General features: G+C 53.8%; 5 protein-coding genes across 5 annotated transcripts; 1 reads left to right on the forward strand and 4 right to left on the reverse strand.

The window, feature by feature from the left end:
- Positions 1-455: 455 nt before the first annotated feature.
- On the reverse strand, positions 456-5,038 carry FIBRA_06134 (uncharacterized protein; the record flags this gene model as incomplete). Its single annotated transcript, XM_012327871.1, has 10 exons — positions 456-519; positions 573-640; positions 690-965; positions 1,041-1,187; positions 1,239-1,362; positions 2,012-3,015; positions 3,066-3,848; positions 3,904-3,970; positions 4,023-4,079; positions 4,128-5,038. The coding sequence occupies 10 exons, from the start codon at positions 5,036-5,038 to the stop codon at positions 456-458; spliced, it is 3,501 nt and encodes a 1,166-aa protein (XP_012183261.1).
- A 1,492-nt stretch (positions 5,039-6,530) lies between these two features.
- FIBRA_06135 (uncharacterized protein) lies at positions 6,531-7,521 on the forward strand (the record flags this gene model as incomplete). Its single annotated transcript, XM_012327872.1, has 5 exons — positions 6,531-6,572; positions 6,633-6,748; positions 6,804-7,226; positions 7,282-7,423; positions 7,480-7,521. The coding sequence occupies 5 exons, from the start codon at positions 6,531-6,533 to the stop codon at positions 7,519-7,521; spliced, it is 765 nt and encodes a 254-aa protein (XP_012183262.1).
- Positions 7,522-7,796: 275 nt separating this feature from the next.
- Positions 7,797-9,973, reverse strand: FIBRA_06136 (uncharacterized protein; the record flags this gene model as incomplete). Its single annotated transcript, XM_012327873.1, has 9 exons — positions 7,797-7,943; positions 8,004-8,321; positions 8,378-8,532; positions 8,587-8,671; positions 8,722-8,778; positions 8,834-8,878; positions 8,933-9,068; positions 9,122-9,486; positions 9,539-9,973. 9 exons carry the CDS (start codon positions 9,971-9,973, stop codon positions 7,797-7,799), a joined length of 1,743 nt encoding a protein of 580 aa, XP_012183263.1.
- Positions 9,974-10,211: 238 nt separating this feature from the next.
- FIBRA_06137 (uncharacterized protein) lies at positions 10,212-11,303 on the reverse strand (the record flags this gene model as incomplete). Its single annotated transcript, XM_012327874.1, has 1 exon — positions 10,212-11,303. One exon carries the CDS (start codon positions 11,301-11,303, stop codon positions 10,212-10,214), a length of 1,092 nt encoding a protein of 363 aa, XP_012183264.1.
- A 1,101-nt stretch (positions 11,304-12,404) lies between these two features.
- Positions 12,405-13,453, reverse strand: FIBRA_06138 (uncharacterized protein; the record flags this gene model as incomplete). Its single annotated transcript, XM_012327875.1, has 3 exons — positions 12,405-12,986; positions 13,050-13,291; positions 13,351-13,453. The coding sequence occupies 3 exons, from the start codon at positions 13,451-13,453 to the stop codon at positions 12,405-12,407; spliced, it is 927 nt and encodes a 308-aa protein (XP_012183265.1).
- Between the last annotated feature and the right edge of the window lie 1,113 nt (positions 13,454-14,566).

The following is a 14,566-nucleotide window of genomic DNA, read 5'->3' on the forward strand; positions in this document are numbered from 1 at the left end:
TAGAGGTGGGGTGCCCCGTCGAGGGACAAAAAGAGAAAAAGAGAAAGCGGATGGAGCGCAAGGGGGACGCGAGGGCGACGGTGCTTTATACCGTGACTTGAACCAAACAAACAGACGCGTCGTGTCCAAGTGCTCGATCACGTCCAGCGGTGGGTCTGAAGATATGAAGCAGAAAAACACAATTGAAAAAGCACTGCAACAACAGCAAGGCGTGAAGGCAGAGGATGAACGCAATCCAGAGCCCGCCCTCTCATCCGCTCCGTTTCGATTGCGGCGGGGCTGACCGCAGGCTGACCTGCGACGATGAGGCCAGAGAGATCGGAGGAGACACATCCTCACGTGTCGCACATCGCTGTTTCGCCTAGTTGACATTGATACAGTAGAGATACATAATGTTCGAGCAACATTCATCGATACCTTTATGCAGTAGAAGGGTATTTTGTGTCCAGAGTCAATCAAAGCATTTTGACATAGGTGGCGGGTACAAGACCCCTCCTGCCATCGACTTCGCCAGTCCACCTGTGATAGACCTGCTCAATACCCTATCCAAATAATAGCAGTAAGTCACACACCAATCGTCTGAAGACTTTTCTACAATCACAAGCCTCTGGCCCTCTTGAATAGTCAGATCGCCGGGGTCCTGCTCATCCATCAGCTCCAGAACCTGTCAAACGCAAAAGAACACCTACGTCGCTTGAATAATCATACAATGCTTCCGCCCACTCCCCTTCGACTGCGTCTTCACGTTGAGGTCGCGCTGGGGGCGCTGGAGGTGGTGGCGGAGAAGGCGTCTTGTTCGCGGCCGATGTTCTGGAAGGCGGCGGCGCAAACGCATTCTTCTTCGCGCCGAATGCAGACGGCGTGGGAGGGGCGACTTGCGGGGGCGTAGCAGCCTTATTCGCAGTAGAGTTGCGCAGAGACGAGAACATCGCCTTCCCAGATGAAACATCTACATCGCCAAATTTCTATGGGCACAATATGCGCCGATGGGCGAGGAGCGCGTTAGCTTAGCACATAAATCCGGAAAACGCAGCACCGACTCTCTGCGTAGGTAAGTGATCGTCTGAGCTACCATCTCTGCGAGGAGGTGCTCGCGGCGCAGCTGAATTCGATGTACGGAACGCCGCAGCCGCAGCCGCAACACGTCCGGCGGAGCTGGCTACATCTTCATTAGAAGTATTTGATCCCTAAGTGGTGTTAACGGCACGTAGACACATCACATAACAACAGATGCTCACAGGCGACGCAGCAGGGATCGCTTTCCTTAAGCCATTGATCGTCGACGCCGCTTCTTGTGGATTCGTCTTGCTGAATGCGTTAAAAGCGGACGTCGCCGCCGCTCTTCCTGCATCTGCATTGATGCTATTTCCAAAGATTTCAGGGCGGGAGGCAAAGTATCTGCAGCGGATACAAGCTGGGTGTCAGGGGCTTCTTGCGCGTGTGATGGAGTCGAGGGTACTCAACTCGTCTAGCAGAGAGAAGAACGCATCTTTCTCGTGCGTCGATATGTTTGCAAATACCATGTCCTTTCACTTTGAGCGTGGAGAAACTAGACGTGCCACCTGCAGAGCCTCCGCGCGAAAGCGACCTTTGCGCCGGCTAAAATAGCGGTGATTCTGAGGCCGCAACTCTTATGCTTTGACTCGGTTGGCGCCCAGCAACCCAAATCTTTTACTTTACACGGACCTAGGACTCGTGAAGGGCCACAACAATGCAGAACAATCAACCTGTCACACTGCCGTTTATGTAGTGGCTATGCCAGATTTTCGACGTACAACAGCTACATATCAATAACATTGCGATAGCAATCAGTCTCCCTACGATACATATATTATACCGGACGACTGCAGAAACTATTTGCGGAAATCAAAACAATAGGGTCACGAATGAATCAAAAAAGACATCATATGTACGGTATGCAGCCCGCCCAGCAGCGAGACAGTTAACGAAGACCACAAGCCACGCCAGCCCACCTTTATATAACCGAGGCTACTGCCTCCAATTAGTAAACAGATCAAAGTCATTCATCGGATCGCCCCCAGGGCTGTTTTGCGCCATCTGCTGGACTGGAGTCGCGGACGCCTGCCGCGGAGTCATGGAGGGATCAGAAAGATGCTGGGTTGCCACTGGCGACTGGGCGACAAAGGGGAACTGCCCGTTGCCGGTGTTTTGTTGCCACTGATTCTGGGCCCCTCCTTGAGCGGGCGAGGGCGCACCTTGCATCCCACCGAATCCGACCTGCGTCGCTCCTGCGCTGTTTGGCGGAGTCATCCCATATGACCCTTGCCGGTGCGCGGCGATCTGCGCCATTTGCGACTGGTTTCCCTGCGACCAGTTCATCTGTGGGAACCCAGAGCCCTGCTGCATCTGAGGCGCTATACCGCGCTGTTGAGCCTGCTGCATCATCATCGCGCGCTGGAGGTCGTCAGGTGAGTGGCCAGAAATCCGCTGTGACACTCCCGGTGACGGCGCAGAGTCCGATGGCGTCCTCGTACTTCTCGCAATCCCAGGCACTGGCGGATTTGAACGGAGAGCGGGAAATTGACTGCCATCAACACCGCCGGGTATAGGCGATCCGGTATTTTGTGACATGTTCATCTGCGCCATGAGCTGCTGCTCCCGACGCATCTGCTCTTGCGCTGCAGCGAGCATCTGTGGATTCATCATGCTAGCATTCGACGTGTTCCCGCCACGCATCATCTGCTGTTGTTGCATTAATAGAAGTTGCCGCTGCTGTGGTGTGAGCTGGTTAAACGTAGCCTGTGGGACGCCCTGTACTCGGGAGTCGGCACCGGAATTGGGTCCATGGTTCGGAAACGGGAAACTGTTGGCGGAAGATCCTTGCATAGGAGACTGCTGTTGCGCAATTGGAGATACCCTGGTGGGACTGCTTTGGGTGATCTGGCCCGAGGACATCCCAGTATTTGACATGGATTGCATATTAGGCTGCATAAAGTTCTGCGTAGAACCTCCAGCCTGCTGTTGCGCCGCCCGTTGACGCTGCTGTAGAAGCGCCTGGATCATCTGTGAGTACCTAAATTGTTGGAACAAAAATTAGGACCGACCTGTGCCCTGCTGACATGCTGAAGCTGTTGCGGAAGAGGCAGCGACGTGAAGCCAGGAACTTGCTGGATCAGATATTGCACGAGAGGGTGGCTCGGGTTTTGCAGCGTTTGTAGATGTTGCATTGCAGCGGGTCCCATACTAGTCACTGCCGCGAGCTGTCCCTGACTTAGCTGCGGTACCAGTGGGGAAGACGAAGGACCAGCTACATTCTGCATAGCCAGAATAGGCGTTTGGGGCACCGCTGGCGGGGACATCTGCCGGTTAGGGTCTGCATGCATTCCCGATCGCGCCTGCATCTGGCGGAGGCGTGCTGCGTTGAGTTGAGCTTCACCAGTACTGCCCATCACCCCAATAGGCAACGAAGGCGGTGGCATGGAAGGACTACCCATCTGAGTGGGCGGCATTCCCTGCATGGACGTCATTCCAACATTGGAACTAGCCGCACTAGGTACCGGATTGAGAGTAATCGATCCGGTCGCGGAGTGTGATAGCGAAGGAGCAGGAGCAATCGGCGTTGGAATCTTGGTGTCTCCAGTATCGCGGCGCTTGTTAGACAAGTCCGGGACCGAGATTAATTCGTCGGGTCGATCTCGTTTCAATTTTCCGTTCAATAAATCAGTTGGAGGCAACACGCTGGCTGGTTGTGAACGCTGTTCTCGACGAGCAAGGTCTTTCGCGAAAATCGACGCTAACTCTCGGTACAGCTGATGTATTCGATCCATTGGGACAAAATCGACGGCTGTTGGAGGCTGTAGTTTTGGTAGCGGCCACATGCCCTGGCTCTGTGACCAATGAGATCAGATTACATATTGCAGAATCACGCCCTGCAAGACATACAGCTTTGGGATTGTCGTCCGCAGCGGCAGCAAGCCACGAGAGGTTTGACTGTAAGTGAGCACAGTACCTAGAACCATGATAAGTAGCTAAAATGAATAGACAGCGCTAGTAATACCTACTCTTGATGGAGTGGGTTGTCCGTCGGGATACCACGAGCTTGGAATGCTGTCAGCACACTGCAGCGTAGTCAATGATATGAGCAGTCATACGATCAAAGTCCATACCTGAACAGTTGCATGTTAAGTTCTAAGATGGCGACGACTTTGGGATTACTTGCAGTAGCCGAAGTTTTAGAGGCAGACGCAGGAAACGCGGGAGATGAATGCCTCGATGAGTCGTTGGTGAAGAGGTTGGGAGCATTGTGGGTGAATAAGTGGGCTAACGAGGATGGGGTATCCGCTGACGAGCGAGCGTCGGCAGGGCTAGGACGTGGTGAACTCAAAGTCGGCTGGTGGGAACCGAACGACGATGTGCCGATGTTAGAGTTCGCGAATGGACCACTCTCCTTGGTGCCAGGTCTCGAGCCAGTCGAATGGTACGCCGACGCGTCATCCGACAGGCCAACGCCTCCCTCTGCGCCTTTTGGCTCGCTCTCCTGCACGTCGTCGTCCGGCGCGGACGAGAGTTCGCTCAGGGGAGTAGACTGGCGCGACGCCCTATCGACGTCCTCGGCGGCCTCGCCCTTGTCGTCTGGGTTCCTCTCCGACCCTTGTGGCGCGGGCTCCGCTGGGGGCCCATCCTTGGCCTCGGGCTCGGGCGGTGCGCTGGGGGTGGCAGTGTCGGGTGGTGGGGAGAGCGAAGAGGAGCTGTCTGCGGCTGGAGAGGTCGGGGGAGGGCTGGCGGGGGAGGGTTCAGGCAGCTTTGGGTCCTCAGCGTCGGCGGGAGTGATGGGGCCTCGGGCGGCGGGTTGTTTTGAGGGGGGGTCAGCTGGGGGAGCGTCAGGGGGGGCGGACGGCCTTGGAGATTCAAGACCTGGCAAGGGGTAAGGATCTGGGTGTTCCTGATAGAGCTGCAGAGGGGTGTTGCGGGTGGGCGCTGACCAAGAGGAGAGGGAATGCTGATCAGCATCCGGGAGGATCAAATTGGACTTTGGATGGGCGATAGCAGAGGAATGGCCGCGATCGAGATGTATCATGGCAATCTGAATCACAGGCGAAGAACGCAGAACTCGTCCACGCTGGACGGTGAACTGCCGGCCGGAGAGCGAGGCACAGGCTGCGGCGAGATCAAGGAACACCGTCGGGAGGCGCGCGGGGTGGGAGCAGAGACGGGCTGGGCGAATGCGAATGCGCACGCTGCGTCGGGGGAACCGAATCCGGGCTGGATCACACAAGTCGACGTCCACACTGGGGGCTGAGCGAGAGGAGGGATGGGCACGAGGAGAGCCGTGTGACTTTGCCTCGCCGAGCGCGCGCTGAGTGCGAATGCGCCCCGGCGCGCCCCTCTCTCGCCGTCGGGGGCAGCGGCGAGCACCTCTGCGCGCTGCGAGGCACAGCGTACGGACGACCCGTCTCGGGTATATATACAGATCGTGGCACTTGCCCGCATTTACGCAGCGTGATCGATTCCATCGACCTCAGATCACGGAATCGCGTCTCCTTTCCGATTCAAAATGAAACACACCCAGGCGACAGATGTCAGACCGCCAGCTCTCGCTCGATAAGACTCAAGTCCAAGTGGGAAATAGAACGCACACACGCTGCGCCAGGCGCGGCCGCTTCTTTCCATGCATCACTAATACATCCCAAGACATTCCCGTCTCTCACTCAATTCACCCACTGCCAGGCCCATCACCCTACTCTCGCCCATGTCAGCACGCGCAATGTCATCATCACGGACTGTTGCTAGCCCAGAGGATGATGAGCGTTCGCGCCGGATTGAGATGTCCGTGACACACCTTATCCGAGTGGTAGGAAAGAACGCCTTGAATGCCATGTGAGGCAGCCGCAAAGGCCAACACTTGTATTAGCCTCTTACGGCATGCCTGTAAGGCCGGAAATAGCCCGGGATCAGCTCGAGAGACGAGTTGGATTCCAGTCAGATGCGCGCCATGGAGAGCACAGCGCTCAATCAATCCGCTCTTACAACTTGTGTTCAGACCATATGTACGCGCTTTAGAATGATTCACTCACGATGTCAAGAGTTTCCCGCTGGACAGCTACATGCTCTCTCAAATCGAGCACAACGGACAGAATGCCTGCGGTGATGCTGTCAGTCGTCGGGGTTGACTGTTCTAAGCTCACCTACAACTTACTTACCTTCACAGTGCCGGAGCAAGAAGTAAGTAACCCGGTCTAGTTGCGCATTAGACGCCCGCGCCACAGCTCGATTCACGTGACTCCTCCCGGGAGTTTCCCAGCCAAGACGCACAGGGAAAATCCACCGACGCCGTCATCCACGTCTCCGACCAGCAAGAATGTGAGTATGCTTTGCCAAATTGCTACTAGGGGTCGTCGCATAATCCTTGCGGATGCTTTGGAATGCTCTGTCGTAAAAAATGCGGTATGATTTGGCCGAGAACTGGGCTGGATGCGACTGTCGGTCTCTGGATGCACCCCACTTGGATTCTGCGCTTGTTCTGCGTCGTCCTTCTCGCTGTCGCTCATACGTTCTTTGTAGATTAAACGATGGGTAGGGTTATTCGGGCACAGAGGCGCTCTCATGCTATCGTATGTTCCTTTCCTTTGACTCCGGAAACCTTTGATGGATCATATAATCTGCGAATGTAGTTCAAGGCGCACACCCACCACAACAAGGCGCCTGCGCAATTCCGTCCTCTCGACTTCGCAGAACGCAATGGATACATCAAGGGCATTGTGAAGGAGATCATCCACGACGCTGGCCGGTTCGTGGCATTTCTATGTCGCGCAGACGCACACTAACGCTTACGACACTTTCAGCGGTGCTCCTCTTGCCCGTGTCGTCTTCCGCGACCCCTACCGATACAAACTTCGCAAGGAGACGTTTGTTGCGACCGAGGGTCTCCACACTGGTGCCTTCGTCTACTGTGGCAAGAAGGCTACCCTCGCCGTCGGCAACGTCCTCCCCGTCTCCCAATGTCCTGAGGGTACAATCGTCAATAACGTTGAGGAGAAGACCGGTGACCGCGGTGCGCTCGCCCGGACGTCCGGCAACTACGCTACCGTCATCGGCCATTCGCCCGATGAGAACAAGACTCGCATCCGACTTCCAAGTGGCGCGAAGAAGACCGTCTCTGGCAGCTGCAGAGCAACAATCGGTATTGTTGCGGGTGGTGGACGTATCGATAAGCCCCTACTCAAGGCTGGTCGTGCGTTCCACAAATACAAGGCCAAGCGCTACAAGTGCGTGTTGTTCTGACTACAACCTCACAAAATAGCTAATTGCGCACGTTAACAGCTGGCCCCGCACTCGTGGTGTTGCTATGAACCCTGTCGATCACCCTCACGGTGGTGGTAACCACCAACATATTGGTAAGGCCTCGACAATCGCCCGCTCTGCTGTACCCGGTCAGAAAGTCGGTCTTATTGCCGCCCGTCGGGTATGTACCACCAATTTCTCTGCGGTTTGGGTACATCCTCAATTTTTCGCCTGTAGACGGGTCTGCTCCGTGGTACGGTCAAGGTCAAAGAAGTATAAGGGCCTGCTGTTGGATCGTTTCTGCATTGCTGTCTTTATGCCATTCCACCTGTACGCGCACCACAAAAACTTGTATGCAGCGATTTGCATATGCATCATGACTTATGCCCGGCCGCGAATCCCCATAGTCTGTTGGCGCGACAACGATTCTGTTCTATTTAGTAGTACAGCGGCAAGGATTCATGAATCTGGGTTTATACAAAGATGTTCCCAAAGTGAGATGATGATGTACGGAGTTACGCCTACACTCTATGTTGGTCGCATGCGAGAAGCTCTCACAGAGAGGCTTCCTCCATCTGCTTTCGCCATCGCTTCTGAATATCGATGGACTCTCTGAAGATCTTGTATTTTGCCTCGAGCAGTTTCTTCTCTGCTGGGCTGGCAGAAGGTGAGACCATCGTGCCGGGGGGCGTCATTTCCACCTGACATAATTGCCGTAAGCACTCGGCGTCATCCCTCCTGAAACAAACCAAGAAACTCACCATGATGTCCCACAGGGCTTCACCGACCTGCTCTTCATTCAAGTGCTCCCTCTTTTGCACCTCCGCAGCGACGCGCCCAAGCATCGCCGCACCGAGGACGACCGCAGCGCCGCTGTTGTCGGGGAGAACAACAGGCATGCCGCACGTGTTGGCGAACAGGCGCATGAGCGCAGTGTTCTTCGCCTGCCCGCCGGACATGTAGATCGCGGTGATCTCGTGCCCCTGCGCGTTCATCTCGTCGACAATGTGCCGCGTCTGCAGCGCGATCGCCTCCATCGTGAGGTTGTACTTGCGCGCGAGGTCGCCGAGCGTCGCGTCCTGCGGTAGGCCATCTGATGAAGAAAGGGGGAGAGCGTGAAAACGGGACTACATACGAGTGCGAGACCGGTAAACATGCCCCGCATGCGCGGGTCGGCGATGGGCGAACGGTTCCCGTGCAGGTCGGGGTAGAAGTGCACTTCCTTGGTGAGGTCTGTCCAACTAGCCGCGCCGTGCTCTTTGCACGCTTTGTTCAACTCGGTCTCCAGCACTTTGTAGTCCGTATGAGCCACATGACAAAGACGAGAAATGCAAGAATAATCACCATCATGGATGTTCGTCTTTTGCTCCTCAGCGAGTTGCTGCAGCTTGGAATATGCAGGATGTGTTGTGATCATGAAATCGATGAGCTATGTGGCACACATTAGAGGCGAATTACAATATGTAGTCGGGTGCGTACTTGTCCTGTGGAAGATTGGCCACCCTCGTTCATCCACCAGCCGGGGAATATAGCGCCCTATGTTCATGCGTCAATACGATATGTATTACCCAAGAAAAGGAAAGCTCCTGACTTGATACGGGCCCCAAACACCATTCACAAATACACCTTTGCGGCTCTATATTGAAGTTCAGCGCCGGTATCAGTAAGAGAGTAAACAATTTATACTAACCTGCACAATGTGACATGTGCTGGTCCCTGCACAGGCAGCTAGACGATGTCGTGACTCGTCAATGGAGGGGACTGTCTCAACCAGCTTCCCATTCTCTCTGTACCGAGCAGCTACTGTACCTAGCCATCCAGCGTAGCTGCAGCCAGTAAGCCCAGAGCGGCTGCACAACAACTCAGCTAGAACACTCACGCATCGATAACGGCGCTTCCGACGGGGGTGCCCTCCAGGAGACCAAGCTCTTCCGCAGCCTTTTTCGACAGGCCCTTGCCAACTGGCAATCCAGCAGTGAGAACTTGCTGTTCAGCGGCCCCTAGCTGTTTGTAGCCATTGTGGACAAACTCGCTGAGACCGATCTTCTGGAAGAACTCCGCCTGCCAGCCCGATTTAGTAGGAACGTAGGAGCACTTGCAGGTGATGGAGCAGCAAGAACGCGAGTTGTCCCCCGTCGCGCGGTAGGTCAAGAAGTCAGGAAGGTCAAAAAATTGGCAGCGGGCAAAGCGCTCGGGTTTCATGTGCTTCTTCAGCCAGAGAGTTTTGGGTATTTCCATCTCGAGCTACACTGGGGGATTAACACCGCCGGTGATAAAGTGGGGAACGACGACTCACGCTCATGGTACCGCCGACATAATCTAGGACGACCGATCCTGTACTGTTGATGAGTTCGGCCTCCTTTTCAGCTCTGTGGTCAGCCCAGAGGATGACATTGCGGTCTCCGATCTCGCCCATCTTGTCGCCCTTGGTGACGACGACGGGGTCTCCATTCATGTCGCTGACGGCGAGGGAGCAGGTCGCGTCGAAACTGAGACCCTTGACATCGGACGGTGCAACTTTGGCCTCTGAAAGAACTGCTCTTATGGTTTTGCACATGCCATCCCAAATATTGTTGGTAGATTGCTCGAAAATGCGATGATCATTGTGATCGCGGTAGGTGATTGTGGTTTCGGTGGAGGATGCGACAAGGGTGCCGTCGTGCTTGACGAGGCCGGCACGGACAGAGCCTGTCCCGACGTCGACGCCGATGTAGTAAGTTTCTGCGGGCATGGTGGCGGATGAATCTAGTGGAAGAGAAGGAGAAAGAGCAGAAGCGAGGCGGGGTGCAACTAATTCGTGCCACGGTCCGGAACGGAGTGCACATTGAACGTCATACGCCAACCCTAACCTAGCTCTGGAACCTCCGTCGGCATTTCCCTTATACAGAAATCCTCCCCAGATGTTTCTACAGCCGTACTAGTACATACCTCTTTTGCAGCATAACCTACATTAGAATGATATCTCGTCGCTACTCGGAAGGAATCTGAGCGTCAACCTCCTCGACACTAGCGACGAGATCGAGCTGAACAGTGGTTAGCAAACCGTAATGGTCGCTAACCCACTGCCCCTGCGCGGTTCTCAACCCAACGCCGATTCTCTCTGGCTCATCGACTTGCATCCGACATCCCTCCTGAGCGGTGTAGAAAATTTTGTCCATCCTCCGCGCTGGATACCCACTCGGGGGTTGGTATCCCCAGGTAAACGAGTTTTCGTTCTCCTCCGCACCGCGGTATGCGTCCTCCAGCCCCGCATTCTGATGTATGGCCGCATCAATTGGGTCAATCGGGTTCATGTCGCCCCCAACAATCCCTCCGTTTACGTCCTCCGCGCGAAGCATCTTGCCCGTCGCCATAAGTTGCGATGGGCGCATCGGGGTGCCCTGGGGGAGTGATTCAAGATGCACATTCCCGATGCGTAGAACATGAGTGCGCGATCTCTCGTTCGTCTCTCCATCTGGAGAGTTGCCGAGAGAAGAGGGACTGACGCTAAGTCGCACGTCCACTAGCAACGCGTTCCGTCCCATGCGCGAATTACTGAACGCGAGTGACTGCGCTTTGAGGACGGGTATACTTCGTGAAATGAGCGTTGCAACACCATATGTCCGAGTCGGCCACTCTGTAACGCTATTAGGCACGACGGTGAAATACCGACGCACCCATTTGTCGGACAACAATGCCGGAAAAGCCCCGCCAGATATTTCCTGTAGGAGTATACAACACGGAACCGGCTCGGTTCCTTCAGCTGTTACGGACTGTGCCTCGGAAGTATCAGAGGTACGTCCTGAAGTAGATGTGGATGCAGATGAGAGGTGAGAGCGGATGTGTGAGAGAGCACAGCGCAGCCGATCGCTTTGATTGGGCGCCATGAAGTCGACGTTCCATGACAGAAGACGGAGGGATGAAGGTAAGCTGCTACCTGCAGGGTGTGACTTATCGGGTGGTACAGGACGCCAGTCTGAGGTGGGAAGCCAGCTTCCTTTGGCAAAATGATGAGGAATGAGAGGTTTGAGATCGTCTTGCACCACAAGCGTCTCTGTCAATCGCGTCCCCGTCGTCTGCATTTATGGCCCTGAGCCAACTTCACAAGCTCGACGATAGCCTCGATGGGATGATCTGCGCCTCAGTGCAGAAGTGCGCAATAGATACGGAACACGCGGGCACAAGCCAGAAGAACTGTGGTACGAGAGACCTAGGGCAGCGGGAGAGTATCTGTTTTCAGTGGCCTGAAGGCGTGTCATAAGCAATCAAAATGACCTTGTAGTAGTCCAATAGAGTTTGATCCAAGAGACTTCGAGTTACACATATTAGAACTACTGGGTACACACGCTGCCAGTGATACACATGGCATATAACCGAGGGTTCACGAGACTGAAACTGTCTGAGCAGACGACTACAGTTTCAGGCTTCAGCATAGGATCGTGAACAGGATTGAGATGCTCAAACCGAACGAAGATAGCTTACCATACTAAGCCCGGAGGAAGTAAAATGTGTGATCTGAGTTCGAGTTCAAGTTATCCGACGGTACGTAATCCGATCAAGATCGCGAGTGCCCTCGAAAGTATACGTCTTCGGCAATGGCAATGAAAGCTGTGAACTTCAATGGAATTGAATGTTATTTTCAAGTACAAACTTAATGTCACTTGATTTATGAGTAGTTGTACAAAGTTCCAACAGATGTCCATTGTGAATTTGGAGACCATCGTATATTAGTACACAGATACGTTTGCCACTGAGGCACATCTGCCCTAGCCACAAACGCTTGAGAGTGCACCTCAGAAGGACAGCACTGGAAAAAAACTTCGTGCACACAAGAGGAGGGGGTAGATCTGGGTGAGTGCAGGTGAAGGGAAGTCCAGATATGGCATCCAGCGGCGGTCGGCCAGGGCAGCGGGCAACATTTAACGAGCCGTGTAAGCCTTTATATGATTCAGGGAGGCGTCCAGTCACCGCAGTGGGTGAGATATTCATTGATGTTTGCGTCTTCTTCCACTTTCGACTCGACAAATGGAAAATAGTTTGGACGTTAGGCAGCCTTTCGGCCCCGAAGTGTAATGGTCGAGACGGCCATCCATGGAATCGCACTTGCCTCGAATCTGTTCTGATATCTGGAAGCGCAGGCGTATGGTGGCGTGCGATTTCATTTTGGCGAATAACGGTAGCAATTACGGTTCGCATCCAACATAACTCGGTTCACATAGGTGCTCCGTGAACAAGGTCCGGAGCGAAGGTAGGACGGAGATGTCAGGCCCCAAAGGGAATGTAAGTGGCGGGAGGCAAAAACCGGCGGCACATGGTGATAGGTGTACTACGCTGGTGCGCAGAAAACTCCGAGTGTGAGAAAAGATGGAGGCATTAGGGGCATGATAGCGCGACGATGGGTCTGGACAATGACCGGGCGCTGTGACCTTTGGTGTGTCAGACGACGGACCGTTCGAGCTGGGACCGGAGGCTGGGAATGTGAGTAATTGTGCCTGTGTCGTGCAGGTCGGTAGAATGGCATTGATCGGGACGACATCGCTAGCCGTTGTTGACCAGGATCCTTGAAGTGCCCGCAATTGCGCAACATTGGAATTTGCGCGGGAGAAGACTGGCTCGTAATGTGCGAGTAGATCAGCCTCGCAAATTCCAAGGTTGTACTGGATCAGAATAAGGTATTCGCGCTCGATACGGTTGATATCTTTTACGCTGAAGATTCCAGTTAAAGACGCCCATTGAGCAGCTCCCATAGGCTCTTCATAAATGTACTGTATTCACAGCGGCTCCATCAGCACGATGCCAATGAGAAGCGGGCCCGAGATTGATCACACCTTTGATGCGAGTATCAATGCCCCGAGAAAGAGTTGCTCGCATCTCCATTGGTGAAGAAGATTATCCAATAATGCTCGACCTGCTCGACTCATGTACCCAAGAGCGACGAGTAACATTGGAGTCATGGCTCTGGATTTGATTATGATGTCTTTGACGAAATTGACAAAGAATGCGGTCTTCAGAGCATGAGAGAAGAGCGTTGAGCAGCTGATAGCGTCAGTAGTACGGTTCACTAGATAGTCTACATGATTGCGTTTGAGCTATACTCCCGGCACGCTGACGAAAACAGCGTCAGCTCACCGACTAATCCCCAATTGACCGGTGTGTAGATCATCTCCACCAGCGCAGGATCGTGAAGTAAGAAGTCGATTTGGCTGTTGGGAGAGATTCTAGAGGTAGACATGTCGCAACGAAAAAAGGAATAGCTGGGGGATTTTGAAGGATCCATCGGATGCGATAGAGAAAGGATGAACAAAACTACTAGAATGTAGCGAACTAAAGCAGGGTCGAAAATCTCTTTATCCATGACTGATTTTGGTTTAATGTGGCTGAGCCACGAAAGCCATTGTTCGTGACCAAGGATGCCACAAGAGTGGACATGCGGCACGGAATAATTCCAAACCCAGCACAAGTCAGCAGTAATATCGATTCAGGAAAACGGTGCGCAGGTATTACACGTCCAAGTTGGTATGCACGAGAACCACATGCACGTCTCTTGCATTATGCCGTGCACGTCCTGAGCGTAATTGGCAGCTAGCGCACGCCACCTTGGACTAGCATATCATTCATATGATGACTTGATACGCACACCAAAATCAGGATATGATTGCATTATTGCCTTGAGTGGGGTCTGAATGTATGCTTTCTCACCTTGTGGCGTCACCGGTCCTTTGTGCTTTTGCGTCGCTGACGATGGATGGCAGCCACCCAAAGTACAAGAGCATTGTTATCTTTCTGATATGTTCCACGGATTCATCTATGGTTCTGCACAGGTAAAACCCGAAGATACTGGCACAGATACTCGAAGGCGGAGTGGCGGCTCGAATGAAGAACGTTAGGCGCCCGTAGACCGCTGTCATAACCAAGGCGGCGCTAAGTATCTTGACAGCTATCAAGTACCTGAAGCGCGCTATTCCAGGCTACTGGGGTCTTGTACATTCCTATACTGCTACGACGGCACGGGCGATGAGAGAATTTCAAAAAATGATGTATTTACAGATACATGCCCGAGAGAAGAAGCGACGCTATGCTACATTCTGGGTCCCGATAACAGAGCAGGACGGTCACGCTGACAGATAGCTTACTGCAGCGTCCTGAAGGAATTGCGAGGGTATCATGAATGCGGGGGGACAAGTGTATGAGATACATCAGGTATACAAGCCGTTGTCCGCATGGGCGAAATGAATCTCCAGAATAATTGGCGAATGGACGCGAACGAAAGGCACTGAGGCCAAATTCCCGTAAATGCGGATGTTGGTTCAGCTGGGAAACAACGAAACGCGCCTGTCTGGTGCGA

Source organism: Fibroporia radiculosa (assembly GCF_000313525.1).
Source record: "Fibroporia radiculosa TFFH 294 genomic supercontigs, scaffold6100, whole genome shotgun sequence".
Lineage (NCBI taxonomy): Eukaryota > Fungi > Basidiomycota > Agaricomycetes > Polyporales > Fibroporiaceae > Fibroporia > Fibroporia radiculosa.